General features: G+C 34.3%; 9 protein-coding genes and 4 pseudogenes across 13 annotated transcripts, besides 5 other annotated features; 7 read left to right on the top strand and 6 right to left on the bottom strand.

The window, feature by feature from the left end:
* Window positions 1–1,086: 1,086 nt before the first annotated feature.
* Window positions 1,087–1,563, top strand: TVAGG3_0850410 (uncharacterized protein; the record flags this gene model as incomplete). The annotated part of the gene is made up of 1 exon (XM_001326635.1): window positions 1,087–1,563. The coding sequence occupies one exon, from the start codon at window positions 1,087–1,089 to the stop codon at window positions 1,561–1,563; it is 477 nt and encodes a 158-aa protein (XP_001326670.1).
* Window positions 1,564–1,749: 186 nt separating this feature from the next.
* TVAGG3_0850400 (uncharacterized protein) lies at window positions 1,750–2,766 on the bottom strand (the record flags this gene model as incomplete). The annotated part of the gene is made up of 1 exon (XM_001326636.1): window positions 1,895–2,761. The coding sequence occupies one exon, from the start codon at window positions 2,759–2,761 to the stop codon at window positions 1,895–1,897; it is 867 nt and encodes a 288-aa protein (XP_001326671.1).
* Window positions 2,767–3,362: 596 nt separating this feature from the next.
* Window positions 3,363–6,043, top strand: TVAGG3_0850390 (intracellular protein transport; the record flags this gene model as incomplete). The annotated part of the gene is made up of 1 exon (XM_001326637.2): window positions 3,363–5,747. The coding sequence occupies one exon, from the start codon at window positions 3,363–3,365 to the stop codon at window positions 5,745–5,747; it is 2,385 nt and encodes a 794-aa protein (XP_001326672.1).
* Window positions 6,044–6,669: 626 nt separating this feature from the next.
* TVAGG3_0850380 lies at window positions 6,670–8,877 on the top strand (annotated as a pseudogene). Its single transcript has one exon. A coding segment is annotated over exon 1 (2,208 nt).
* Window positions 8,878–8,882: 5 nt separating this feature from the next.
* On the bottom strand, window positions 8,883–11,666 carry TVAGG3_0850370 (Fanconi anemia group M (FancM) family member family; the record flags this gene model as incomplete). The annotated part of the gene is made up of 1 exon (XM_001326639.1): window positions 9,046–11,661. One exon carries the CDS (start codon window positions 11,659–11,661, stop codon window positions 9,046–9,048), a length of 2,616 nt encoding a protein of 871 aa, XP_001326674.1.
* A 949-nt stretch (window positions 11,667–12,615) lies between these two features.
* Window positions 12,616–13,230: a mobile genetic element.
* Window positions 13,231–14,164: 934 nt separating this feature from the next.
* Window positions 14,165–14,802, top strand: TVAGG3_0850350 (annotated as a pseudogene). Its single transcript has one exon. A coding segment is annotated over exon 1 (638 nt).
* A 473-nt stretch (window positions 14,803–15,275) lies between these two features.
* Window positions 15,276–15,482: a mobile genetic element.
* Window positions 15,483–15,904: 422 nt separating this feature from the next.
* On the bottom strand, window positions 15,905–16,725 carry TVAGG3_0850330 (annotated as a pseudogene). Its single transcript has one exon. A coding segment is annotated over exon 1 (821 nt).
* A 491-nt stretch (window positions 16,726–17,216) lies between these two features.
* Window positions 17,217–17,719: a mobile genetic element.
* Window positions 17,719–27,696: part of a mobile genetic element that runs on past the window's edge.
* TVAGG3_0850310 (protein of unknown function, DUF4107 family) lies at window positions 18,394–18,921 on the bottom strand (the record flags this gene model as incomplete). Its single annotated transcript, XM_001326641.1, has 1 exon — window positions 18,394–18,921. One exon carries the CDS (start codon window positions 18,919–18,921, stop codon window positions 18,394–18,396), a length of 528 nt encoding a protein of 175 aa, XP_001326676.1.
* TVAGG3_0850300 (uncharacterized protein) lies at window positions 19,147–19,467 on the bottom strand (the record flags this gene model as incomplete). Its single annotated transcript, XM_001326642.1, has 1 exon — window positions 19,147–19,467. One exon carries the CDS (start codon window positions 19,465–19,467, stop codon window positions 19,147–19,149), a length of 321 nt encoding a protein of 106 aa, XP_001326677.1.
* On the top strand, window positions 21,356–21,970 carry TVAGG3_0850290 (uncharacterized protein; the record flags this gene model as incomplete). Its single annotated transcript, XM_051249219.1, has 1 exon — window positions 21,356–21,970. One exon carries the CDS (start codon window positions 21,356–21,358, stop codon window positions 21,968–21,970), a length of 615 nt encoding a protein of 204 aa, XP_051084694.1.
* TVAGG3_0850280 (uncharacterized protein) lies at window positions 22,233–22,997 on the bottom strand (the record flags this gene model as incomplete). Its single annotated transcript, XM_051249218.1, has 1 exon — window positions 22,233–22,997. The coding sequence occupies one exon, from the start codon at window positions 22,995–22,997 to the stop codon at window positions 22,233–22,235; it is 765 nt and encodes a 254-aa protein (XP_051084693.1).
* On the top strand, window positions 23,015–23,891 carry TVAGG3_0850270 (organellar and viral DNA polymerase type B; the record flags this gene model as incomplete). Its single annotated transcript, XM_051249217.1, has 1 exon — window positions 23,015–23,891. A coding segment is annotated over one exon (877 nt), but the record flags the coding sequence as incomplete, so codon positions are not given.
* TVAGG3_0850260 lies at window positions 24,619–25,675 on the top strand (annotated as a pseudogene). Its single transcript has one exon. A coding segment is annotated over exon 1 (1,057 nt).
* Window positions 26,570–27,696: part of a mobile genetic element that runs on past the window's edge.

The following is a 27,696-nucleotide window of genomic DNA, read 5'->3' as shown; positions in this document are numbered from 1 at the left end:
ACACTCCGTGCATTGAATAATTTAATTCTCAAATGTTTCAATACAAGTTGTAAATGGCAAAATTTTGAATCAGAAAAATCCAATAATAATAGCATCGAAAACAATATCCAAAAGATATAATTATTAATTAATATTATTAGAGTAGTTTCACTACATTCAAGAATGAGGCTAAACCATAAAAGTTTCATAATTATCACAATATTATATTTCATTATCAGAATTCAGTTCTTCAGAAAATTCAAAAACTACATCATTGTTTCCGAAAAAGTGTCATTTCAAATTTTTAAATATATTTATATGCTAGAATTTAGTGAATTACGCGTAGTTGGAAGTTGAAATAAGAACAAATAATACCATCGGAAGTAGTTTTTCACTGCATTGTATAATACAAATAAATGGAGGAAATATAAGTTAAAATTTATTCGATTTAAATTCGATTTTTGATTCAATAACCATGGTTTGTATTTACATAGGTATTTGTTCTATAAGCAAAGTTTTAATTAATGAATAAATTTCGCGATTTGGGTCTTTAATAATTGCCATAAAACTTCCTGGGAAGAAGTTTATGGAAATGAAAGCTATGTTGTATATCAAAATCAAAATGTGAGTCCAGGAGGTGGATACTATATTGCAGATTCTATATTTAGTAACTTGTCAAATAATGTCATAAGTATAATATGCGATGCATACAATAGTCCTCGTTGTAAATTTTTGCTTGAAAATTCTGTTTTCACTGAAATATCATGCGAAACTTATTCACCAGTAACTATATATTTTCTTGGAAATGTTGTTCAAAAGAAAATTATTGCATCTAATACGACATCAAAAGTTACGGGCGAAAGCGCTGGTGAATATTATGGTCAATTTGAAAGAATTGATTGTGAAGCATTCTTCTTACAGCGACATGAGTTCAATGAATCATGTGTCTCAGAATGTGGCAAATATACAAATTATAATCCGGGAACTCAAATTTCATTAATAAGAGGAATATTTTTTTCTAGAAGCTGCAATATTTCAAATGGAAAGTCTAGAATTGGGGCATTATTTTTCTATCCTCAAGATCCAGATAAAGCATACATTTCATATATGAATGTGATCAATAACACATCAACTGGTAACCTTTATGCAATATCTATTATTTCTACTATGGGTGATAATAATACTATTAATTTTTCTTTATGTTCTATCATTACTAACAAAGTTAATATTGTCTTGGGATGCCAATATGCTGTTCATGTATATTTAGACAATTGCACATTGATAAATCCAGATGCACACACGTTATTTGTTGCAAAGAATGGTAACGCATATATTACCGCATCAAATTGCTATACAAATTCATATCCAGAATCAGCATCAACAAAAGGTGCACCAGCAGATGCAATCAAATTCGAAAATATCAAAGAGGTAACTGAAACAAAAATCATTAATTGTGATTGCCCTCAAATTAGCCAAATTATATTATCAATACAAAAGAGAAATCTATTAACTCAGCCCACATTATGCTGTCTAAGTGCCCTACTAGAAAAAAGTGAATCATGGAACCATTTTGCCAATTATTAAAACATGGAATAATTTCCTTGATCTGTTTAATTATTTACATACGAGGAATTAGATTTCGAATATAGTAATAAAAGCATCAATTTAATATGCTAAATCACACTGAGTGTTCCTACTTGCTAAATACCAAAAAATTGTGTTTAATCTTATTTCAAACTTCGAAATATAATTAAATTATGATATAAATTATTATAAGATTCTCAAGCAAGACATGAAAAAGTCGAAAGATAAAGTATTTTTACAATATTTCAATTGAAAATATAAAATGGAAGATAATTTCTTCAAAAATCATGGAAATTTTTATACTAAACATAGGGAAAATATCCTTATGTCATTATTTCTTCTTATCCTTTTGTATTGATCTGAGAAGTTCTTTTAATTGGAAATTTTCTTCACGCATTGCATCCAAATCTTGGGAAAGACCTTTCATATTCGTCTTCAATGAACCATTTAACTTGAGAGCTTCTTCCAAATCAGTTTTTAGTTCTCTGATCTGATCTTGAACGGTTCCTGTAGTTCTATGTATGATAGTTGATGGACCAGCTGTATCTTCTTCTTCATCAAAGACCTTTTCCTTTGGATTTGAGGCAGTAATTGGCTGAGTTTCCAATTTCTTCAATCTTGCTTCAATTTCTTTCGCTCTTCTCTGATTCTTTTTGATTTTAACGGCAAGACCATCTTCGGTATCATCGATCTGCTTTTTAAGTGAAGGAATTTCATTTTCCATATCTGTTGTTTTTCCTGAGTTTTCGGCAAGTTGTTTATCAACATCTTGCTCTTTATTCTGTAGTTCGTCAATCTGCTTTTGAACTTCTTCGATCATTGACTTATAATCTGTAGAATCGTTTTTATTAAGTAATTCCAAGTATTCTTTTTCAAGAACATCGTTCTCTTTTTGAAGTATATCAAGGGTTTCATTTTGCTGCTTCTTATCCTTTGTTAAAGCAAAAACTTTATCTCTCAAAGTTTTCAACTCCTTCGTTGCGTCGTTAAATATATCAAAATAGTTTGAGGATTCCATATCAAGTGCGGATACCTTCTCAATTTGTAAATCAAGTGCTTGTATTGCTTGATCATAAAATGTTTGAAACTCTTGGAGCGCATTTGGATCATTATTCTCAATGAGATCCTGAATATCAATAGATTTTGAACAAACAATAGAAACTAATTCATCAGAATCAATTTGTTCTTGTTCGCTCATTTCAAAAAAAAATTGTAAAAGTGACATGTTCGAAATCGATGTGAATTCTAAGCGGCGACAGACTTTACATAGCTTTAAAAGTAGTATGCCTATCTGTAATTAACTTTGATTCACCCTTGAAAATGAAAAATTTCTTGATCAATTTGATTGAATGAGTTTCAAACTTTTTAACTCTTGGTTGAGCATTTGTATTTATACTCATTAGAACTATTTATGACATTTTTAGCATCAATGAGGCTTATTTGAAAAAGATATTTCTTTATTCTCAAAAATCATACATGTAAAGCTAAAATTAAGATTTAACGCTTTAAACTTAAAACAAATGGCTTAATGTGAGACAAGAAGAATCATTCTAATTTGGCCAAATTGTTAATTTGAAATTTGAATATATAATGATCTCTTATCATTTGACAATTTGTCATTTTTGGGAGAATTTAGAAAGATTTCATGTAGTTATACGCTTGTCAATTGAATATTACAAAATCAAAAAATCTTTTACTTTGATTTGAGCATATTTTCCAATTGAGACCAGAAACATCATACCATAAACTATCTATATTTTGCTTTTCTTGTATCATTTATTTATAAAAAGAATTTTTGGATGAAATTTGAAAAACTTTGTTCCGAATTTTCAAAGGATTTTAACATGACTACGCCTCTCAACGAATTCATCAGCTCAGTACGTCTAGCTGATACATTCGAACAGGAGAAGTTCTTAATTTCAACCGAACAAGCTCTTGTTCGTGCGAGTGTTCGCAGAGGCGAATCTCAATATCGACCAAGAAACGTCATGAAGCTTCTATTTTTAGAAATTTTAGGTCAGAATAACCCATGGGGACAAATGGAAGTTCTTACATTGATGTCAGAAGAGCAGTTTTCATTTAAACGAATTGGTTATATCGCCGGTGAGGTTTTACTTGATGAATCCGCTGATATTTCAGTTCTCGTCACACAAACACTACTCAAAGATCTCAACAATCCTAATCCAAACATTCAAAGCCTCGCTCTTGCCTTCATTGCAAACTGCGGAACGTCAGAAGTATGCCGTGATGTGGCAACAAGTGTTCAGAAATGCATAGAATCAAGCTATCCAAATGTATTGAAGCATGCTGGTATGGCTATTCTTCGTATTGTTAAACAGAACCCAGATCTTGCGGAAGCTTTCAAGAATTCAGTTCAAAAACTGTTAAATCATACAAATCATGGCGTAGTTCTTTCAGGCATGAACGCTGTTATCAGCTTAATTACTGTAGAACCTCGTCTTTCCAAATTATGGGGGCAATTCGCTGGCCCATTCACAAGGATCCTCAAAGCTCTCTCAACATCAAGAGGCACTCGCGAATTTAGCTACGGCGTCTTCAACGATCCTTATATGCAAATTAAGGCAATGAAAGCCCTCGCTCTCCTCAAGAAGAGCTCCGATGAACTCGACCAAGTCTTACAATCCATTGTTTCTTCAACAGAAACCCGTAGAAACACAGGAAGAGCAGTTTTATATCAGGCCGTCGAATTAGTTGTTGCAGTTTCCCCAACAGCATCATTACGTGGCTTGGCTTTTAACCAAGTTGGCCGTCTCCTCAGCCTCAAAGATCCAAACGTTCTTTATTCCGCATTATCCGTTTTTGCTCGCGTTCTTTACACAGAAAGAGACATCATTAACCGTGGAAGTGTCGATACGCAAGCTCTACAACGCTACAAGAAGCATATTGTTCGTTGCCTTGACCACCGCGACCCATCAATTCGTCGCAGAGCTTTGGATGTCATTTCCGCACTCATTGATGAAACCAACGTCGAGACATTAATACCAGAAATCATTACATTCATCCGTTTGGCCGATTCCGACTTCAGATGTGAACTTATTACAAAGATCTACACAGCGGCCGTCAGATTTGGCCCATCCAAGCTCTGGTTATTCGATATTGTCCATCAAATCCTTATCGACAGCGGAAATTACGTATCTCAAGAAATAATTACGGACTTTTGTGACATGATTCTCAAGAATTCCGACATACAACAACATGCTGTATCTCAGCTGCTTGCCTGCATGCTCCAATTCTCAGATAACCAGACATTAGTCCAAGTATCCGCATTTGTCATTGGAGAATTCGCTGTAGAAGACAACGGAGCCATCGAGGGATTCAAACAAATCGTTTCCCTCCCACAGACAAAGAATGAGACCAAGTTTTACATAATTACAGCGTTAGGAAAATTAGTTACGCGCTTAAACCGTCGTCAAGAGGCCATTGAGCTTATGCAGCAATTGGCATCATCAAATAACATAGAAGTACAGCAGCGCGCAGGCGAAATGGCCAATATTCTTCAAATGGATAATTTATGTGAAGAATTTTTATCGCCATTACAGCCAAGTTCAACAGAATCGAGCGAAGAGAAGCATCCACAGGTCGCTCAGGTCACAGCCAAGCCACAAGAGGCTGTAGATCAAATTCTTCTCCAAGTCATGGACCAACCAGCGAAATCCAACCCTCCAGCAGTCGATTTGTTCGGCGGAAGCCCTGCTCCAAGTGCTCCTAAGGCTAATGACTTGATTGGAGACCTCCTTTCCGCTTCTCCTGTCCAGACAAATAATAATATCTCAGTCCAACAGCAGCCAGCAGCAGTTAGTGGGCCAACACCACCACCACAGGGTGCTAGCGAGTGCTGGCGAACCAACGATTTCATTGTTTACTCGCAATGCCAGCCAAATCCAGAAAATCCGAACCAAGTTGCCGTCAAACTCACAGTTGTGTCCCAGGCAGCGAAGGAACTCTCAGATTTCAAGCTGGAATACAACGTGGCAAGAGGATGGAAGATGATGGCAAAGCCTTTAGATGGAAATAGACTGATGCAGATCGGCGGAAAGCCGCTTACACAGATGCTTTACTTCCTGAAGGAGATTGACCTTCCTTTCGGACTCCAGGCTAGAGCTAGCTTCAAATATGGAAGCCAACCTTTGACAGAAACAGCAACTCTCAAAATTATTTTATAAATTTTCTTTTTTTTTATATATATATATAATGATTTTAGCTATGCGCATTTCGAAAAGGGACGATTTTATTGGGGCAAATGGCTTATTATTCTATAAGTTTCATTTCAATCATTTATTATATTTCTTTATTTTATCTTTTTATATAAACAAATGAACAATCTTTTTTAAACCAAAAATCAGAGTGATTAAAGGTCTAAATATATATAGATTTGTTTCAATTGCTCATTTGTTTTTTTATTGGTAAACTTTCTTCTTGACATCCTAGAAGTTTTTGAAACAAAAACTTTAAATTTATAAAGGTTTACACGTGAAGAATATGATTTGAAGCTTTGAATATCACATTTTTGCAAAATGTTGGTATTTTTGGTTATGAATTAGGCAATATAAATCATTGTATAATATCTAATAAGACTGCTGTACTTTTTTGCTATTAAAATGAATATTAACGTTCCTGGAAAATAAGAGGACAATTTTGAGGGATCTGCTGATTAGATTCAGTGAAACCACTTTTAAATTTTCATATTGAATTTAAAGTCGTAATTTAATTCACCGTAAAGTCTAATGTTGATAAAAATTCACCGTAACTTTATCATATTTTTTGAAGGAACTAATAAAAATATAATAAGTTTAAAATTTTTAAAATTTTTGAAATCTTCAGAATTTTTTTTGCCATATCATTTCTCAAAATGGAAAAGGAACAGCTTCCTCATCAATTGCAAGAGGAAAATATAAGAGATGATAATAATGGAATTTCAGTCATTGTGGAGGATTTCCAAAGTTTGTACAAATATTTCGAAGATATTGTAAAAATGTAAATGATACCCTAATCTCAAAAATTGGAAAAGAAAATTCAATCAAAGTATATTTGGAAGCCGCTAAAAGGGGAAATTTAGAACTCATTAAATTATTAACTGTTTTTGGAATGACTCAAAACGCAAAGGATGAAAATGGAAACACTTCACTCATTTGTGCTTCAAAGAATAGACATTTTGAAATAGTTCGTTATCTCATCTCCGTTGGCTGTAACAAAGAAGCGAAGGACAACGATGGATGTACACCACTTATTTGTGCTTCAAAGAATGGACATCTTGAAATAGTCCAATTTCTCACCTGCTTTGGCTGCAACAAAGAGGCGAAGAACAATGATAAATGCACACCACTCATTTGTGCTTCAAAGAATGGACATCTTGAAATAGTTTGTTATCTCATCTCCATTGGCTGTAACAAAGAAGCGAAGGACAACGATGGATGTACACCACTCATTTTGCTTCAAAGAATGGATATTGAAAAGTCGTCAGATTTCTCATCTCCGTTGGCTGTGTAACAAAAAGCGAAGGACAATGATGGATGTATACCACTCATTTGTGCTTCAAAGAATGGACATCGTGAAATAGTTCGTTATCTCATCTCCGTTGGCTGTAACAAAGAAGCGAAGGACAACGATGGATGTACACCACTTATTTGTGCTTCAAAGAATGGACATCTTGAAATAGTTTGTTATCTCATCTCCATTGGCTGTAACAAAGAAGCGAAGGACAACGATGGATGTACACCACTCATTTGTGCTTCAAAGAATGGACATCGTGAAATAGTTCGTTATCTCATCTCCGTTGGCTGTAACAAAGAAGCGAAGGACAATGATGGATGTACACCACTTATTTGTGCTTCAAAGAATGGACATCGTGAAATAGTTCGTTATCTCATCTCCGTTGGCTGTAACAAAGAAGCGAAGGACAACGATGGATGTACACCACTCATTTGTGCTTCAAAGAATGGATATCTTGAAGTCGTCAGATTTCTCATCTCCGTTGGCTGTAACAAAGAAGCGAAGGACAATGATGGATGTATACCACTCATTTGTGCTTCAAAGAATGGACATCGTGAAATAGTTCGTTATCTCATCTCCGTTGGCTGTAACAAAGAAGCGAAGGACAACGATGGATGTACACCACTTATTTGTGCTTCAAAGAATGGACATCTTGAAATAGTTTGTTATCTCATCTCCGTTGGCTGTAACAAAGAAGCGAAGGACAACGATGGATGTACACCACTTATTTGTGCTTCAAAGAATGGACATCTTGAAATAGTCCAATTTCTCACCTGCTTTGGCTGCAACAAAGAGGCGAAGAACAATGATAAATGCACACCACTCATTTGTGCTTCAAAGAATGGACATCTTGAAATAGTTTGTTATCTCATCTCCATTGGCTGTAACAAAGAAGCGAAGGACAACGATGGATGTACACCACTCATTTGTGCTTCAAAGAATGGATATCTTGAAGTCGTCAGATTTCTCATCTCCGTTGGCTGTAACAAAGAAGCGAAGGACAATGATGGATGTATACCACTCATTTGTGCTTCAAAGAATGGACATCGTGAAATAGTTCGTTATCTCATCTCCGTTGGCTGTAACAAAGAAGCGAAGGACAACGATGGATGTACACCACTTATTTGTGCTTCAAAGAATGGACATCTTGAAATAGTTTGTTATCTCATCTCCATTGGCTGTAACAAAGAAGCGAAGGACAACGATGGATGTACACCACTCATTTGTGCTTCAAAGAATGGACATCGTGAAATAGTTCGTTATCTCATCTCCGTTGGCTGTAACAAAGAAGCGAAGGACAATGATGGATGTACACCACTTATTTGTGCTTCAAAGAATGGACATCGTGAAATAGTTCGTTATCTCATCTCCGTTGGCTGTAACAAAGAAGCGAAGGACAACGATGGATGTACACCACTCATTTGTGCTTCAAAGAATGGATATCTTGAAGTCGTCAGATTTCTCATCTCCGTTGGCTGTAACAAAGAAGCGAAGGACAATGATGGATGTATACCACTCATTTGTGCTTCAAAGAATGGACATCGTGAAATAGTTCGTTATCTCATCTCCGTTGGCTGTAACAAAGAAGCGAAGGACAACGATGGATGTACACCACTTATTTGTGCTTCAAAGAATGGACATCTTGAAATAGTTTGTTATCTCATCTCCATTGGCTGTAACAAAGAAGCGAAGGACAACGATGGATGTACACCACTTATTTGTGCTTCAAAGAATGGACATCTTGAAGTCGTCAAATTTCTCATCTCCGTTGGCTGCAACCAAGAAGCAAATGATAACAATTGACGTGAGTCCATATGTAAAAAACATTTTTTCCCATACATACTCTCAAATTTTTTTAATGGAAGAAATCCGACATTATTATCTTATAGTAAGCAGTTTCTCCAAGATCTAGTTCATATTTTCTTAGAGAAATATATATATTTATATAAGTAACAAACAAAATAATATATATTAATCATTGGACGATGATAAATAAGTAGTTTCCTCACCATGATGTTTTTCACCAACGATAACAACATCTGATGAATCTGAATCTGAGTTTGAATCAATCAATGAAGGAATTTCTTGCTTCATATTTTGTGTCTGAGCGTTATATTCTTTTTCTGCTTCTTTAATGATTGACTCTATATCTTCATCGTCATCATCATCTGACAAGTATTTCTGGTCAATGTTGATTTCTTCAGAGCTGTCCGACAAGAAACTTTGTTGCTGAATTTCCGAATTTTGTTGTTCATCATCGTCACTCGACAAAAATTTGTTGTCTTGTGGTTCTGAATCTCCGAAACCAGAATTCCGAAATGTGTAAGGATTGCTACTATCAGCATACAATGTAGATGTATTGTTATTCGAAGTAGCTGTAGAATTCTGCGAAGAAAAGTCAGAAAATGTTTGTTGATGGACTAAAGGAACACTGTTGCTTATTCCAAACTTTGAAAAGCTCTGACTGTTGTCATCTTCGAGTTCTGATGTGGAATTCGACTCAGAATCACTTGTCTCGGAGCTTTTCGCAATTGTTTGAACAGAAAAAACAGATTTTTCAGCAATGTCGGAATCATTTTCTGAATCTGATTTTTGTCCAAATAAATTTTCAACTTTTTGATCAAGAGATTCAGGTTGAGATTCGCTAAAGTTATATGCGAAAGTATTGAGGATAATTGTTTCACTGGAATGTGAAAATGTTTTACATTTCGATCTGATACCGAAAGAAGCCATTTTTATATCAAATTTCGGTTTCCTGAATTTAAAAGACTTGTTGAAAACAGTCTTAAACTCAAGAGCTTCTGTTGATCCTAGAATTGGTTTATGACTTTTCCTTTGCTGGTTTGGAGCGAAATATTTCGCAATTCCTTTTTCTTTTGCACACATCAGTTTGATTGCTTGCATTTCCTTTGGAAGAGGAAGGTTAGGAACTAATGGTTTGTACAAAACAAATCTTGAAATTGATTTTGTCAATAAATCTTTAACTTGTGTTTTTGTGTTCAATGCTTTTTTAAGAGCTCTTTCTTCTACACCTTCTGATATAAGGAAAACAACACGACCAGCACGTTTACGACCTGTTCTGCCAATCCTTTGGAAAGTTCGCAATGCTGATGCTTGAACATCGTAACAAACAATTAAATCTACTTCGCCAATATCTAAACCTTCTTCAGCTACACATGTTGCAATGATAACATTGAATGTTCCCTTCCGAAATAGATCAACAATCGTCTGCTGCATGTGATCGGTCATTCCTTCTGTATCGTCCGTGGCAGCTTTTCCAGTAAAAACGTGACAGTTTACATTTGGCACGTTTTTGATATTTTTTTCGATGTCGGCAGCGACTTCTCTTAAAGAAGCGAAGACAATGCATCGGGAATCTTTCTTAGTGGAAAAGAAATCACTGAGAATCGAATGTAACTTGGCAAGTTTAGGATGGGATGAACTTTTTGCAAGATTTGTAGATTTCGCAAGCGCAATGTATGCAGGAGTTGCCATTAGCTGCCTCCTTTCGTTAGAGTTGCGCTTATTTTCGAAATCTTTTATGGCTTTGTCAAGAAAATTCGGTCCGTACTTCAATAATTTTTCTTTCATCGCGGTTAATGATAACAAAATGGTCAAATAGCTCATGTTCTTGCTGAAGTTGGGTGCTCCTTGGCTTGTTTCTTTGTATTTGTTCATGGAAAGGAAAACACTGCCTCTTGTAAGATAATCTAAATTCATAATTGAGAGAACATTGCTGTTTTGAAGAGGAGAAGCAATGAACTGTATGCATTCATCAAGATTATGACGAACTGCTTCGTCATCATCCCCAGCATGAACAGTAATGTACTCAATATCTGTTTGATGTTGGTATTGAGCGATATCTGGGTCTGTATCGTCTTTATATATGATTTGAGATATCATTAAGTTGTAAATAATATCTTGTATTTGCTGAATGTTGCTTCCTGGTGTCGCAGAAAGGCCAATAACACGAAATTGAGAACTTCTTTCGGCAACCATGCGCGTAATCATGCCATACGATTGTTTACCATGCGCATGATGGGCTTCATCGAAGATTATCAGGGAAATTTTGCATGGATCGAGCTTTCCTTTTTTAATTTCGTTTTGAACCGTTTGAGGTGTTGCGTAAACGACTCTATAATCATCCCAAACGATTTTTCGAAGTGTTGTACTTGAAGTTCCGACTAAAACTACAGTATCATCCTCAGGAATTGTCGTAAAACTATTGCATGCCGAAATTTGTTGCTCGACCAAGGCACGTGTAGTCGCGCAGAAGATGATTAGACTCGAAGGATACCACCTGTAAAAATTCATCATGACAACTGAAGCTATGAATGTTTTTCCTGTACCTGTTGGTAAACATACGAGTGTATTTTCTTTAAAACAAGCTTGGGATATGTCATACTGATAATTACGCCGAGGTACGTCGCATGGATATAAAAATGTCATTAACTTGTCTTTGTCTGCTTCAACATATTTATCATCTGGCTTTCGAAGAATTTCTGTTGGCGGAAAATTCAATGCAGATGCTGTTTCATCCGTTCCCTCGAGAAAGCTAGTAATCCCGAGGGAAGATTTTTTCTGCATTGATATAAAATTTTAGAGAATTCTAAAATTCATCAATTTTTTATATCACATGTCTTGAAAAATAAACGTCTGTGGAAATCTCTAAAACTAATTCGATCAGAATCAGATAGGAGCGTAAACGAGAGATTATTGATAACAAACGTTAGCGTATCATTTTTAATATGCAAATGCATGAAAATTGTTTGGAAGAAATATGGATGCAAAATTTTAGGGAGTTCGAATTTATTTTAAGAAAATACGTTTGAATGGACTGTTATGAAGCAAATATAATATGTTTTTTTAGTGAAATGGCATAATTAACTTTAATTCACAGGCAGTATTTTAGTGGTTGAAAATTTTTTACATCGATATTAAAATTAATTATGATAATTAAAATAATATGCTTGCCAATTTTCCGATGATTTTTTCTTTGAAATTGTTTACACTTTTTTTGATCTCAATAATAAATTACTCATGAATAGGTAAAAATATCAACCAACTCAAAAATAAATTTCAGATCGTACAAAATGTAAGGCTATAGAAAAATAACAAGAGATTGTTGCATGCTAAGTTCGGTCAACGATAGGAATTGAGGGGAAATTAATCGTCGAGGAAGTACGATTATGTAAAGTAAAAAATGTTGTGGGATTTTTAATATTGTATATAATTTTATAATAAAATTTTTGTGAGACATTTTAAGAAGCACATATAATTTTTTGAATTTAAAAATTAAAGTAGTGTTGAATGAATTTATTGATTAATTTAATACGGATATTTCTCAAAATTAATCAAAAATATGTTTTCAGAGAACTTTTGAGATATCTTTTCAAAATGTCTTTTTGAAAATATATAAGTATTATATCAAATTGAAAAAAGGTATTTATCAAAATTCTAAATTCTTAATAAAAAATAACTTTTCAGAGGATTGTGATTTTGAAAGCATGAGTAATAAGTAAAAAATATCTACGATTTTAATGAGGGAATTGTTCCTTATGAGGTATACATTATAACTATATACCTCATAAGGAACAATTCCCTCTTGATAGCTGGGAAACTTTCTCTGAATAACTTATCATTTGGAAAAAGTTTCCCAGCTATCTATTAGAAACTAAAGGCTGTGAGGCACTAATATATAATCAGTGCCTCATAGCCATTAGTTTCTTATTAAAAACGAGAAAACTTGTTCGAAATGATAAACAATTTCGAACAAGTTTTCTCGTTTTAAGGAGGGAATTGTTCCTTATGAGGTATACAGTATGAATATATACCTCATAAGGAACAATTCTTTCTTTAAATGGGAGAAACTTTGTCCGAATGTTAAACTATTCGGACAAAGTTTCTCCCATTTGTAGTGGAGATGGAAGGCTTTGAGGTATATTATATTAATATGTACCCCAAAGCCTTCCATCTCCACTTGAAAGTTCCAAAACTTTGGGTTAATGTCTTGCAATTAACCCAAAGTTTTGGAACTTTCTAGAAGGAATTGCAGGGGAAGAGGTATATATTCATACTATGTACCTCTTACCCTGCAATTCCTTCTTAAAATGGGAAAAACTTTGTCCGAATGTTAAACTATTCGGACAAAGTTTCTCCCATTTGTAGTGGAGATGGAAGGCTTTGAGGTATATTATATTAATATGTACCCCAAAGCCTTCCATCTTTATTATCTCATACCGAAATGGCTCACCAAAAAGGTGACATTTTTGGCGCCAATAATTTGATTTTTCTGATTCTTTCTATTTAGATATATTTATTTAATATTCATATTCCTTTATATTGCCTCATATTATTTCCCATTTTTAATCATATTATACAAATCTTTAATAATTTTTAATGTTTTGAGCTTCAAAATCTTGTTCTAACTATTTTCATTCATATATCCTAGAAAAAATTAAAAAGTTTTTTAGAAATAAAAATGTTTGTATGTAAAGTATTGAAAATATTCTAGATGAAAATATTCTAGATGAGAAGACATTCTCCAGAAGAGATTGATATTGATTGGCTTTGTGAAGCCATCACAAAATCAAATAATGGAGTTAAGTTAACTGATATTTGCGCGAAAGCTAAAATAAATCATGAAGGCAGAGTTATATATTCAAAAATTTCTGAAAACACATTTCGAAAAGCAGTAAAATTACGTGCGCCAATTCCTTATCATCCTCCAAAAGGAAGAAAACCAGAAGAAATCGATTTGGATGCTGCTCAAGCATTTTGTAATTTCAAAGATCAAATGCCGAATACTGGAATCAACAAAATAATACAGAAAATTCAAACAGACCTTACAAAAATTGAGAGTCACCCTCAAGAATTTCAGCAAATCAAAGAAAACTTCCAAAATGCAAACCTTTTTACTTCTGGTAACTGGCTTAAAGAAACTGATAGAATTTCTTTAGTTACTGAAGTCCCGAAATCATATGGTCCAGTTTTAAAAACAAATTCTGTCGAAGAATCTTTAATTTCAGCTAATTACATCGAAAAACCATTTCCACCTCCGTCTTACAGAATGGGAAGGAAAATTTATGAGGCCCTCATCAAGGAACCTCCTGAAAATCAAGAAATTACAGAACAAAAATACAAACCTCGAAATTACGTTGCAACAAAGTGCCATGAAATATGGCACGCCGATATTCATTACTGGCGTGGAACGATAGGCCAATATTTATATGCTATAATCGACGATCGTTCTCGAAAAATTATTGATTATCAGCTCATGAAAGAAAAAACGGCTCATAATACAGCTATAATACTTGAAAGAGCTTTACAAACGATTCCCGGTTATCCTTACGCGATTTGGACGGATAACGGAAAGAGAATTTCGGAGAATTCTCGAAACTTTGCAAAAAACACTCAATTACACAAATTTTCATTAAGCCTGGAAATCCACAGGCTAATGGAAAGATAGAAAAGTGGTGGCCCAATGCAGAAAAAAATTGCAGATGTAATGAAGATATTCCAAAAGTAATACATTTTTACAATAATATGCCTCACGCGAGCCTGCCGATTAATCCAATCACAGGCGTACACTTTACTCCAACAGATTTTGAAGATCACGAAAAAGATTTACATTGGTACCTCGATCAAAATCAAGAAGCATATTGGGAGGTTGATGGCCAGGTCATCAGCCTCAAAGAAAGCATAGAAAATTTCACGACAAAAGAATAATGATAAAATTCCAAAACAAAATCTTCATTTTAGAGCCATACGTAATCAAAAGCCAATTATTTACGAATAAAAACCTCGATTTTCTTTACTTTATTTCACTATTTTTCTTGTTTTTAAATTCAAAATTTGATGCAAACTACAAAGATTCGCGCGAACAAGAGTTTAAATTACTGGAGCCAAAAAAATGATACTATGGGATTTTCAGGTCAAAAGAAAACAAATAATCATACTATCTTAAACTATTCCTAGAAATTTCCAAAATTAACCGAAATATAACTGTACAGAATTACTATTTTCGAGATAAAATTCATATGGAAATACTAATTCATAACGCTTTATGTTATATAAAATTTAATTTATAAAAATTTCAAAATAAATCAAATTTAACACAATGAATATAACTGCAATCGAGGTTTTTGACGATTGATTCTTACGTGAAGTTTTCCAAACTTTGAGTTAATGTCAAGACATTAACTCAAAGTTTGGAAGTCTAATAAGGGAAATTGTAGGCTATGAGGTACTGATTATATATCAGTGCCTCATAGCCTACAATTCCCATTAGAAATGGGAGAAACTTTGTCCGCATAACTTATGATGCGGACAAAGTTTCTCCCATTTCTACTTAGAATGAAAGGGCAAGAGGTATATAGGTACACTATATATCTCTTGCCCTTTCCTTCTTACCTAAAGACTTCCAATCTTATTTTTTTTCCAATTTTTCCCCTAAATTTAAATCTTATATAATATAAATAAAATGCATAATATCAATCACAAAAATTAATGTTTATTTTTTTAATTAAAATTGCCGCGCAATTTAAGGTTTTCTATCACTTTTTTGTTAGCCATTTCGGTACGAAACAGCCTTCCATCTTTATTGTACAATTTAAAAATTCAGGAAAAATGTAATAAGATTTTTATAAAAATTAAGCGTTTATTCGTAATTGTGTATTCAATGGTTCGGTATTTCTTTGATTTTGAAGTGTCCATCAATCATAACTCTCCAAAATGGCGTTTCACCCTGTTTCCAATGTGGTGTCTCAATGTAACACTCTTCTGGAGTCATGGGGCGAAAACCCTTTTTGGGAAGGGTTTTATGTGGTACTGAGTTGTAATTTTTCCTGAATTTATCAAGAAATTCTTGAATTTGTTTTGCATTTGAAGACCGGCCGACATTTCTTTCAAGAGACGGCCAGAGCCTTTCAATCTTGCCGTTCTGGCGCGGCATATGGGGGAGAGTGTGGCGGATTTGAATGTTGTTTCGCATGAGCCAATTATAAAATTGGCCCATATTCTCTCCCCCGTTGTCGGACCAGAAACAAAATGGCTTTTGATATAAGCCAATCGTTTCTTCGGCAACTCTTGTTGTAGATTCGGAAGATTTATTTGGCAAAATTTTTAAAGCCAACAAAAACCGAGATTTATCGTCTATTATACCATAAACAGGTAACCTCTGTGAACCGTATAAAAAATGAACATCTACATGCCATATGGTATCAGGTTTTGTTGCTTCATATGGCGTATAATATTTTTGAGGGGGCCTGTCACTTTTTGGTTCTTTGATCTCCAAAATACTGTAAATTCTTCTGAGTTTATTGTAGGAAACTGAATAAACATTTTGATCCATGTTTAAACGCCAAAACATCTTTTGGATTCCGCACTTATATTCCTGAAATTTTTGGAGAACATATTGCAAATTTTCAGGAGTAATATCATCTGGTGCCGGACCAGGTTTAACGTTTGGGGGGTTAAATTTGCATTTGTGTATGCTGCTTTAAGTGTGTTTTTCGAAATTGATCTAAATTCACACTTCATTTCATCCTCGTATGGAACTCGCTTACACGCAATTAAATAATTGAGTTCGCGAGATTCAAGTTTTTCGCGTGTTTGAATTAACCACCAAGAAGGAATGGTTGGTCTACTCATAATAAAAAATGAAAAGCCAAATTCTCTCAAAAAGTTAAGTAGGACTAATTTTTTATAAAAAAATCCAATTCCATTATGAATGTTAATTAATTTATATAATTATTGAATAAAAAATTTTCTTTGAGATTATGAAAAGTTCTTTGAAAAGTTATTTTTTCTCATTTTTAAATATTGTATTAGCCTATTTATTTATAATCCAAATTAAATAACTTTAAATTCAATATTTAAAGAATAATTTTGAAGGAATTGAGTTACTTTCCCCGACGATAAAATTGAGAGGTTTACATTTTGACCGAACTTAGCATGCAACAAGATAACTTATATATCGAATTATGTGATTAAAATTCATACTTTTATCACATCATCAGAAAAATCTCGAAAGAGAGTGAAGTAAAAATTTAATGAGCAAAGAGTCTCACATGAATTAAGAATATTAATTGAATAATGTCGAATAAATTCGTGCAGATCCAACAAATAATCGTAAATTCAACGAGAAAGGGACAGACTAGCCCATTGTCACTTTTTAATTTAGCAAATGAACGCTTATGGAGTGGAGTTTTTGGGTAAATCTGATTTGCTTATAAATGAAATAAAATCAAAAGAAACCATATTGGCATTATATTATGCAAAAATAAATGATCTTACTTAGTACTTTTAAAGTTAATTTCAGAAAAAATTTGACACAATGGTATCCGGCACATACAAGTGGTGTACAACCAAAATATAAGTTGGTTTAAACATATATTGCTATATCTCATGATCTTACTTAGTACTTTTAAAGTTAATTTCAGAAAAAATTTGACACAATGGTATCCGGCACATACAAGTGGTGTACAACCAAAATATAAGTTGGTTTAAACATATATTGCTATATCTCATGATCTTACTTAGTACTTTTAAAGTTAATTTCAGAAAAAATTTGACACAATGGTATCCGGCACATACAAGTGGTGTACAACCAAAATATAAGTTGGTTTAAACATATATTGCTATAGTTAGTATACATATCAAGGGTACGGCGGCACTGCGCGCCTCCGTACCCATGATATGTGAATTTGACACTTTACGAAACTGTTAACGTATATTACAACACAAACAACAACACTAACTTAACATTAAATATTTACAAAGCCGCCAACCACTTTCACCTCACTAACGTTTTCACAAACGACTTCACTACTGTAAAAATAAACGTTCTCACTTACAAAAGTATTGCAACTCTTCCCATTGCTGTGCTTCACACAATACTTCATATTCTTCAGTATCGCTGCTGTCGCTCCAATCGTCAGAGTCAAAATCACTGTCAAAATAAATGTATGTAAGTTTTGACAAAGCTAATGAAACACGCTTACCGTTTGTATCGTATGCTTGTATAAACTTTCCATTCTTCATTCCTTCATAAACGCTCAAACTAACTTTACCCTTTCTCCCTCGTATCTGATAGAATGTATTTTCACGAGGAACGAAGAACAAATTCTTGAACTCATGACCGTTGTAGTTTGTTATCTCAATAGTTTTCGTCATTTATATAAAAATAAAATAAAAAATAAACTTAAAAATTAATGATATCACCACCCTCACACGTATGAAAAACATAGCACAAAAATAAATTTAGGGTAGATGGTTAGATCTAACCCGATTTCTAACCTCTTTTCTACCCTGTTGAATTCATTGCTTTATAACTCTCTTCCTTGGTTTCTTTTTAGTTGCTTTCTTCACGTCTGTCTCCAACTTGACTGTCTTTCTTCTTCGTCCGTAATGATACCAGTTACTTCCACCAGTCAATGGGTCAAATGGTCGTTCATAAGGGTTTCCATACATTCCATAAGGTCCGTATGGATAAACCGCTGGTGGAGAAGAAACATTTTCTTTAGTTCCATCGACTCTATTTAAATGCATTGTTTCACCTTTCATCTGGTCATTAAAGTCTTTTGCGTGTTTTGCAAACTCATCGTCCTTTCCTAAAGCATTTTCTGACTCAGTCGCAACCAAATTGGATGCTTTATTTATGAGCCCTATTTTATTTAATCTTAACTTCTTTGCAACCCAGCCTCCAATCTTCCCTTTATTTGCATCTAATGTCTTCGAAACCCTTCCTCCACTCATTTTATTTACTGCGTCATAAGCTCCAAGTGCTTTTGCTCCAAATGCTAATGCTTTTGTTCCCATTGCGCCTAAAGCTGCCCAAGCTACCATTTACACCATATTAAAATCATCTCTCTTCAATATTATCTCATAAAAGTTCTCGTTACTGGAGAAAGTCAATGAAACATAAACGTTCTCACGGGCTTCGCCCTCACCGCTTTGCGGTCTATCTAACTTCTTTCTTATATCATCTATACGCTTCAAAATGTCTGAACAATTGCTAACATCTTCTACAACGGTTATTTCATCATGAATGACCTTCAAGAACAAGCTCATTTAATATGCAATTAAAATCATTTCAATAATGAGTCCATCCTTTCCATCTTTAGGTAGCATAACATCTTTCATTGAAGAAGGTTCGACAAGTCTTATGTTAAACTTACTGACAAAGTTTGTTATACTATAATGCTTCGGCGGCGAATACATGTAGTTTGAAAGACATAATATAGATTCTTCAGCAAATTCACTTATACTGGATTTTATAACAATGTTTTCACGAGACCAAATACCACCATTTGACAATCTTGTAAGCAATCCTGCTGAACCTTCTACTGTAAACGTCGATGGTAACATTCCACGAATGTCATCTATTGACATCTTTGAGTCACTGAATTTAAATATTTTCTTAAAGCAATCGTCATTATCTAACCATGCAATAGCTTTGAAGTTTTCATTCGAATATACATCTGCTTCATTAAATGTAAAACCCGACTTCTTTGCAGAGACGACTTTAAAATCTATTGAGTTTGTTTCAAAATTATATGCTATGGTAACTTCTGAAGGTAATGGATGCCCTTCCGCAGTCAGTTGTTCTCTCACTACCGTTTGAAGCTTTGTATTAAAAACTTTCATGTCATCTCCTGTATCTAAGTTCACATACACAGCAACAGGGAAACTATCTTGCTTCTTTGTTTCATCATTATATCTCAAAACATTAAAGTTCTTCAATAATATTGTTCTTCCTGCTGGAATACTTCGAACCTGTCTGATTTCAATAGCTTTCTCACCTCCTACATACTCTACCCAGTGTCTTGGATATTCATAAGTATACTGACTTTCTTGAATTTTGGTTGGTTTCATCATAACATGTTCATAGTATATCTTTATACTCTTGTCAGTTAGACTCGGTGCTATGTTCTGAATATTTCTGACTTGCATTTTTAATGGAGATAAAATGAAGCATTTAATACATGACGTAGATGAAGACATGAATGAAACTACAGACAAACTTAACTCTTCTCTTATTCTTCCTTTCAGCAAAGATTATGAGTTCTGTTCAAATGGTGTGTATTTCTATTGTGGAAAGATGGGTTCAGGTAAGACATTTAATTTAATTCGTCATATACTCATAACAGAACGTTTAGGAAATGACTCTTACTATGACCAAATCATTATATCAGCAACTTCAGACTCTATGGACTCAACAGCGAAAACATTTATGTCAAAAGTTCAAGCCTCTGTCGTTAAAGTTCCAGACAGTGAACTCATTGAATTTCTTCAACGTTACATTCGACGTAAGAGGAAATATTATGCCATCGTTGAGTTCATACAGTCAGGAATGCAAAAGACTTCTGAGGAGATGGAAAGAATTATTGACAAACACCACTTACGTCAATACTCAGGAGTTTACGATATGAAACGACTTACAAACTACATTCTATCAAAACTTTCAAAATACCCCTTCAAAAAGTATCCTTCAAACACTTTATTAGTTTGTGACGACTTCGCCGGAAAAGGTTTAGTGTCAAAACCAGACTCACCATTAGCTAACATCATTACTAAAGTCAGACATTACCACTTAACTGTAGCAATACTTATGCAAACATGGAGGTTTTTAGCTTTAAACATAAAACGTCTCATAACTGACTTCGTTATCTTTCAAGGTTTCTCACGCTATGATATTGAACTCATTTGGAAACAGTCAGGTATAACATTACCTTTTGAAGAAATTTGGGAAGCATATAAGTCTCTCATCTCTCCTCGTTCATACCTTGAGATTCATATCATGACTAATACCATTAAAGTCAAAAATATTCCATGGGAACGACCAACATTGTTTTAAAGTTTAACCTTCAATTGACTGATGGTAAACAAATTCCATGCATCTCTGTCGCCATTTCTGTTAATATTTTTGCTGTCATTCATATCATCCACTTCCCCATCCGTTAGCTTTTGAGGATATGCGTTAGAATAGCTGTTCTTAAATGAAGGCTTTTCACCTTTGAGAGCATAAACTCTATAACATTCTGCATACTTTATGTTTGAACCTCCTGATCCATCATTGACATAAATTTTTATAGGCTTCCACCCTTTGTTCATGTTCCTGCTTCTTCCCTTAGCTCTTTTGTTCAGTAGTTCTACATCTTTATACACAGCACCTGTCTCAGTGAATTCAACAATATTTTCATTCGTTAGCTTTACATTCAAACCCTTGTCGAGTATATTGTTCATTTCATACATATAAAAGGTTTTTATTCTATATGAAATGAGAAGCAAATCCATCTTAGCTGGTGCCGTTAATGTTCCAATTGAACCAACATCAAACGTTGACTCACGAACGACAAACAATATTGTCATAAAGAACTATAGTTCGGTGTGTTTGAAAGAAAAAGAACCAGAACTTAAGTCGGTGAATTTAAACTCAGCTTCAAACGCTAACGCTACATCAGATGTTAAGTTAGAGTATCCACCACTGGACCAAATTCTTTCAAGAGAAGCCAACGACAACCCTTACACAAATGTTCAAACAAATCCTTCAGATAACGTAGACCATTACCTTCTTCAGTTATACCAAACAATTTTACTCAAAGACGATAAGAAGCTTTTGACAAATCTTATAAGCAAGAACCAAATAATTCTAACAAAGGAGGACCTTGAAAATGTTATCTCACGAATAACAGGGAAACAATGTGTCATTGACTATCTCGACCCTGAAATCGAATGCTGTGGTCAAACTCCACTATTCATGAAAATAGGTAACATCCGCATCATTGAAACACCAGGAACTACAGGAGTTGAGTTTAAGTATAAATATTCGAATGAATATACAAAACTTTCAACAGAATATAAGCTTTGTTTGAAATATGTTTTAGTAAATTAAAGCAGTCAGGAGGGCTCTTTGAGCCCATCTTGGCGCTTTGCGCCGTCAGTCAAAAAATTTCAAGTTAGCAATTTGTAATATCTATCCAAAACTTCTTCAACAGTATCGAACTCATCTTCATAATGCAAACCTAATCTTATTGACTTGGTGCAGTTTTCACTAACACAATATTTTTCTGTTCTCTTGACTGACATAACTAACTCATTTGTTTCATCAAACAGCAACAACCAAAGTTCATGACCTAATACATAACATTCATACTTTATATTTTTAGCTCTGAGTTCTCTTGTAAGCTGTTGCATTTAATATTATCTAAAAAGTCAACTTCAACAGTCATTCGCACTGGTGCCTTCAGTTCTACAGGCTCTCCTTGAAAGTCAACTAGTCTGAATTGCATATCTTTCAAATTATGTGGACTAATGCGAACCCATTTACCTAAATGAGTTGCTATGACAGGAACGTTTGGAATGAACATTGAATTTACTTCATAACAGAAAGACTTATATTCTACTGAACCTTTACTATTAACTCCTGAAATACCTGTGACATTAGCTATTTTTGACTCAATGTACAAACAATTGCCATAACATACATATGGAACAGATTTCATCTCAATCGTTTTGTCAACACTTTTCAAAGGAAATGTCATATGGTATGCACCCAAAAGAAGTTGTACTCTATGACTCATTCGTGTTATCTTAAACTCCTTCGCATAACTGAACTTCAATGTTCCCTCAGAAGAGAGTTCGACATCTATGTTGTCAATAGTTTCTTCATTTATGAGAGTATTTATGACTCCAGCAATTTTATCTATTCTATACCCAGCTCTGTTAGGAAATGTTATAACACTTCTTTTGTCATCTATTTCAATCTCTATGAAATCTGTTTCATCTGTTATGACAAAAGTTGCGATAGTATTGAAGTCAACAACTCTGAAAGCAAGCGCTTCATTCTGAAGACCTAAGTTTGTTTGTAGTTTTACTGTCCCGTATTCGTTTGGGTCTGTACTTTGCAAATAGAACAACATTTTATTCTCATTAAAATATGACTATTGCTGCATATGCGTATGAAACAAATGAAGCAAGAAGAGCACATGAACTAGTAAACGAAAACTCAACATTAACCATTGAAGGCAATGATTTAGTCATTGACGATGGAAAGACTAAAAAAGTCATTGATTTCGATACTTTTAACACTTATGACCCATTCATTACAATAAGTAAAGTTCCTATCATAAATGATGGAACGGTGCAATATATAAATTCTACAGTAGATGCCTCATTAGTGAAAGTATTAAATGTTCTCATTGAATTGTTAAAGAGCTTTCGATTTGACGACAACATTAAATGCCTAAAGAATTTAGTCATGAATGAGAAACAAATTCTCGGCGTTGCTGGTAGCAGTAATGATGTACACCTTATGACATTAGAATATTATAACGAACATAAAGATGAACTGAAAGGAGAGAAGGGTGACACTGGACCTCAAGGACCACAAGGACCACAAGGAATACAAGGAATACAAGGAATACAAGGACCTCAAGGTGAAAACGGTTTGGATGGTGAAGATGGAAAGGATGGAAAAACTGCTAAATCATGGATATGGAACCTTATAAATACTGGTTTATCAGCTGCTTCATATGGAGTTCTTCAATACCAAATCGGAAAGATATGGGCAGTACTTGGTGAAGAAGTTTTAGATGACGTTAAAAATGCTTTGAACTTCATTTCAAATGGTTCGGATACTATTAAAACTTTATCTGGTTGGATGCAAGAAACAAGGAGTCAAATAGATACTGTAAGACGTATAGCAAACAATGCACGTACGGGATTGGATACTTTACGAGAAGCACAAAATACACTAAAGGAAACAAATGATATTCTTGGCTCAGTATCAGACATGCATGAAGATTGGCTTAAAGGTATTGACAAATCTTTAAAAAATCACAGTCAGTCTATTGCTGACTACAAGAAAAGTATAGATTTTTTACATAGTGCTATGGACGTACATGATGGAAGCATAAGGAACTTACTTAATGCTAACAATAACTTACCAGGAACTATTAAAGCATTTATAAAGTCCTTTGTAAAATCTGGTGCTCTAACATTTAGGTCTTTGAGAGCAAGAGCATTGAAGTCAAGAGATGCAGAAACTCCAACAGAACCTACAGAAGGAACTGAAACAACAGAAACTCCAGAGGATCCACCAAAACCAACAGCTAATGAAATATTGTTCGAATATTTTCCAAGGTACTCTGTTCTCATTGCATACATTCAAGAAATACTTAAGAAAGCAGACTTGACTTTAGGAGATGATGAAAGTTCTGTATATCTTTCGTTCCAGTTTCAAATAGCAGAACTTTTGAGACAGATATGCTTAATGTATGACAACATCTCTGATTTCACAAGATATGATGACGACCATGACCCCGAACACGGTGAAGAAGAAGTTTTACAAACATCCATTAAGACAGGAAAGGTTTTAACTCAAAGTCTCATTATTGACACCAAAGATGGCGAAGTGGACGTTCTTCAAGAGCTGAAGAAAAATACTTCTTCGGGAGGTGGTGGTAGGCATGAACTTGAAATAAATGAGATAGAAGAGAAATTAGCCGAAAAAGCAGATAAAAACCATGTTCATTATATAAGTTCAGACGAACAGATTATAACGGCCTACCATGGATATTTAACACAGGATGAACAAATAAGCACTGAAGATGTTAATGAAAGAAGATATAAATACATTCGTGCTAAAGGTTATGACATACACTGTACTGTACAGTATGACACAGGTAAAGCACCAGAAGCATTTGGTTATAACGATGAAATTTATGCTTCATACTTCTCTGTTAACGGTGTATTAGTTGAACCAAGATTTACGTTGAGAGTTAAGGCAAACATAACGTTTGAAGATGCTATTAAAAGTAAAGCCAGCAAAGATGAACTTGAAGCAACGAACAAAGTTTTGAAATCTCATAAACACAATATCTCCGATATAAATTCACTTCAAGCTACATTAAATAGTAAAGCTGACAAGAACCATACACATGAATCCTTCACTACTGTTAGAGCAGACGACATAATATTGAACTATACCCTTGGTTCAAGTGCACCTTTAGAGAATCCAAGTACAAGCGTAAAAGATACACTAAACTCCTTAAATAGTAAATGTATGAACATTGAAGGTCATGTCAGAAACTTTGAAACATATGAACTACCAGCAATGTTAGATAAGAAAGCAGACAAAACAGAGCTTCAAACATTAAAGACTGAAATACTTCAAACATTATATCCTATAGGCTCTATTTATACGTCAATGAACTCAACAAATCCAGCAAGTGTTTTAGGTTTTGGTACATGGCAGCAGATTGTAGACAAATTCTTATACTGTGCTAAATATTCAAAGCAAACAGGAGGTTCGAAGAAAATTAAAGAAGCAAACCTTCCACCGCACACTCATACAGAAACTACAAACTTTTCTGGCGACCATAGACACTCATTAAGAGACCACCCATTATACAACTCAGAGTATGAAGCTGGCAATGACGTTTTATCTCCATCTTATAACAATGCAGCAAAAAAGATTTTTCGATCAACTGAACCGGGAGGAAATCATTCACACACTTTCACAACAAATCCAACGGGTTCGGGTGCAGATTATATGCCACCATTTGTGACTATATTCGCATGGTACCGCGTTCAATGAACGCGCTTGAGCCTAGAATAAAATCTTTAACTTTACATAAATGAGCTTGAAAGAAGTATTCGAACAACATCCATAGAGGTCATTTAAGAAGTTCAATGAAGCTGCAAAGAGTTGGGGATTTACTAACAGAGCTGAAGTGAAAAGGTTCTTTGACAAAAATGTTGTACATCAAACAAAAATAAACCCTTACGACTACTTTTTACCAATTTACTCCAACACTCCTGACGCATACCAATTTGACACTCTCATTCAAAGCAGAAAAGGAGGACATAAACCATTCCTCATCTTCATTAATGTTAACACTCGTAAAGCTTTTGCGTATATAATGAAAAATAAAGGAACTCGTGAAGTGTTAAGAGTTTTACAAAAGTTTGTAGCAGAACATAGCCCAAGTACGTTAACATCAGACCAAGACAGTGCATACCTCAGCAATGAAATCACAGATTTTCTCATTAAGCATAACATAACTCACTACACTACTGAAGACCATAACCATAACATACTCGGCATCATAAACCGCTTCATAAGAACGCTCAGAGATTTAAATCAAGAGCGAGACTTTACCGAAGAAACAATGAAACATTTTCTCGAAGTATATAATTCCTCAACACATTCTACAACAGGACATACACCAAATTCAATGACACAACAACAAGAAGAAAAGTATATACAAAAGAAACGAAGCCAAACACAAAATATCAGAAATTCAACGCAATTTACCCTCATTCCTGGTACAAAAGTTCGTGTAGTTCTTGACGACAAACCGTTGACAAAGAAACGTTTAAGGTTAAGTAGAAACTATTATATCGTAGACTCTACGCAAGGTAATGGATATCTTATAAAAGCTGCTGACGACTCTATTGCGTTTTACCCTCGACATAAATTAGTCGAAAGTATAGATCCGTATTTTTCCCAAGTGAGCGGGGTATCTCCAATCCCAGCCCTATCGTCCTCCCAGTGTCAGTTTTCAATATAAAATCCAAATTTTTTTTGAAAATAAAAATTTCGAGAAATTTTTCTGATTTTTTTTCTTTGATTTCAATAATTCAAAATAAATTTGGGAGTAAAAAGACACTATTTAATGAAATTCATATGAGTGAATGTGGATAAATACTCTAAAAACATACAATTTATCTATTTTTTCTTTATATTATCAACTAATTAGTGATAATTTTTTTTGAATCAGATTTTTTTTCATTAAAAACATAATATATAACACAACAATGATGCACACATACGTATCTACACATCAAAATATAAAGCTTGTTTTGGTCTGGGCATCCCAACCCAAAATTCTTTAAAAATTGAATAAAATTGAATACTTGGGGCTGGGATGCCCATCCCAAAACCGAATTGAATTTTTTGAATTAAAGAATATATTTATGTATTTATAATATACATGTGATGTCTATAAAAAATACTAAATTCTAAAAAAAATTCAATTTATTCAAAACGTATACTAAGTGATCACTTCATTAGTAGGATCAGCAATCCTACTAAATGGTGAGAACGCCACTAACTAAAAAAGGAGTCCTTGGAGCTCTTGATCTCTTGTCAGTAGAGTTCATAATGAGGCATGGCATCTACTGATTAGAGATCAGAGCAATCCTACCTTACCTTCAGGAGCTACAAAGCTCCTAATCGTTACGAGAGGGAGTCTTGGAGCTCCTGAAGCTCATCAGCAGAGGCTATTTACCATTTGGGCCTCTTCTGATGAAAGATGCGAAACACGTCTACGAACCAGGAGCTTCAAAGCTTCTAATCCTTACTAAAGGGAGCTTTGGAGCTCCTGAGTCTCCATCAACAGAGTCCCAGATGGTAAATGTCCTTTGCTGATGAAAGATGCGAAACACATCTACGAACCAGGAGCTCCAAAGCTCCTAATCCTTACGAAAGGGAGCTTTGGAGCTCCTGAAACTCCTTTTACTATAAAATATGACAGTTTTCTTCTGAGGTTCTCATCAAATCTAAGACTTCAGAAGAAAGCTGTCCTATCAATGTATACTTACACTCTCATGGAC

The sequence above is a fragment of the Trichomonas vaginalis genome, chromosome VI, assembly GCF_026262505.1.
Source record: "Trichomonas vaginalis G3 chromosome VI, whole genome shotgun sequence".
Taxonomy (NCBI): Eukaryota; Parabasalia; order Trichomonadida; family Trichomonadidae; genus Trichomonas; species Trichomonas vaginalis.
The sequence above is the reverse complement of the archived record's forward strand: the minus strand, read 5'-3'. Positions and strand labels throughout refer to the sequence as shown.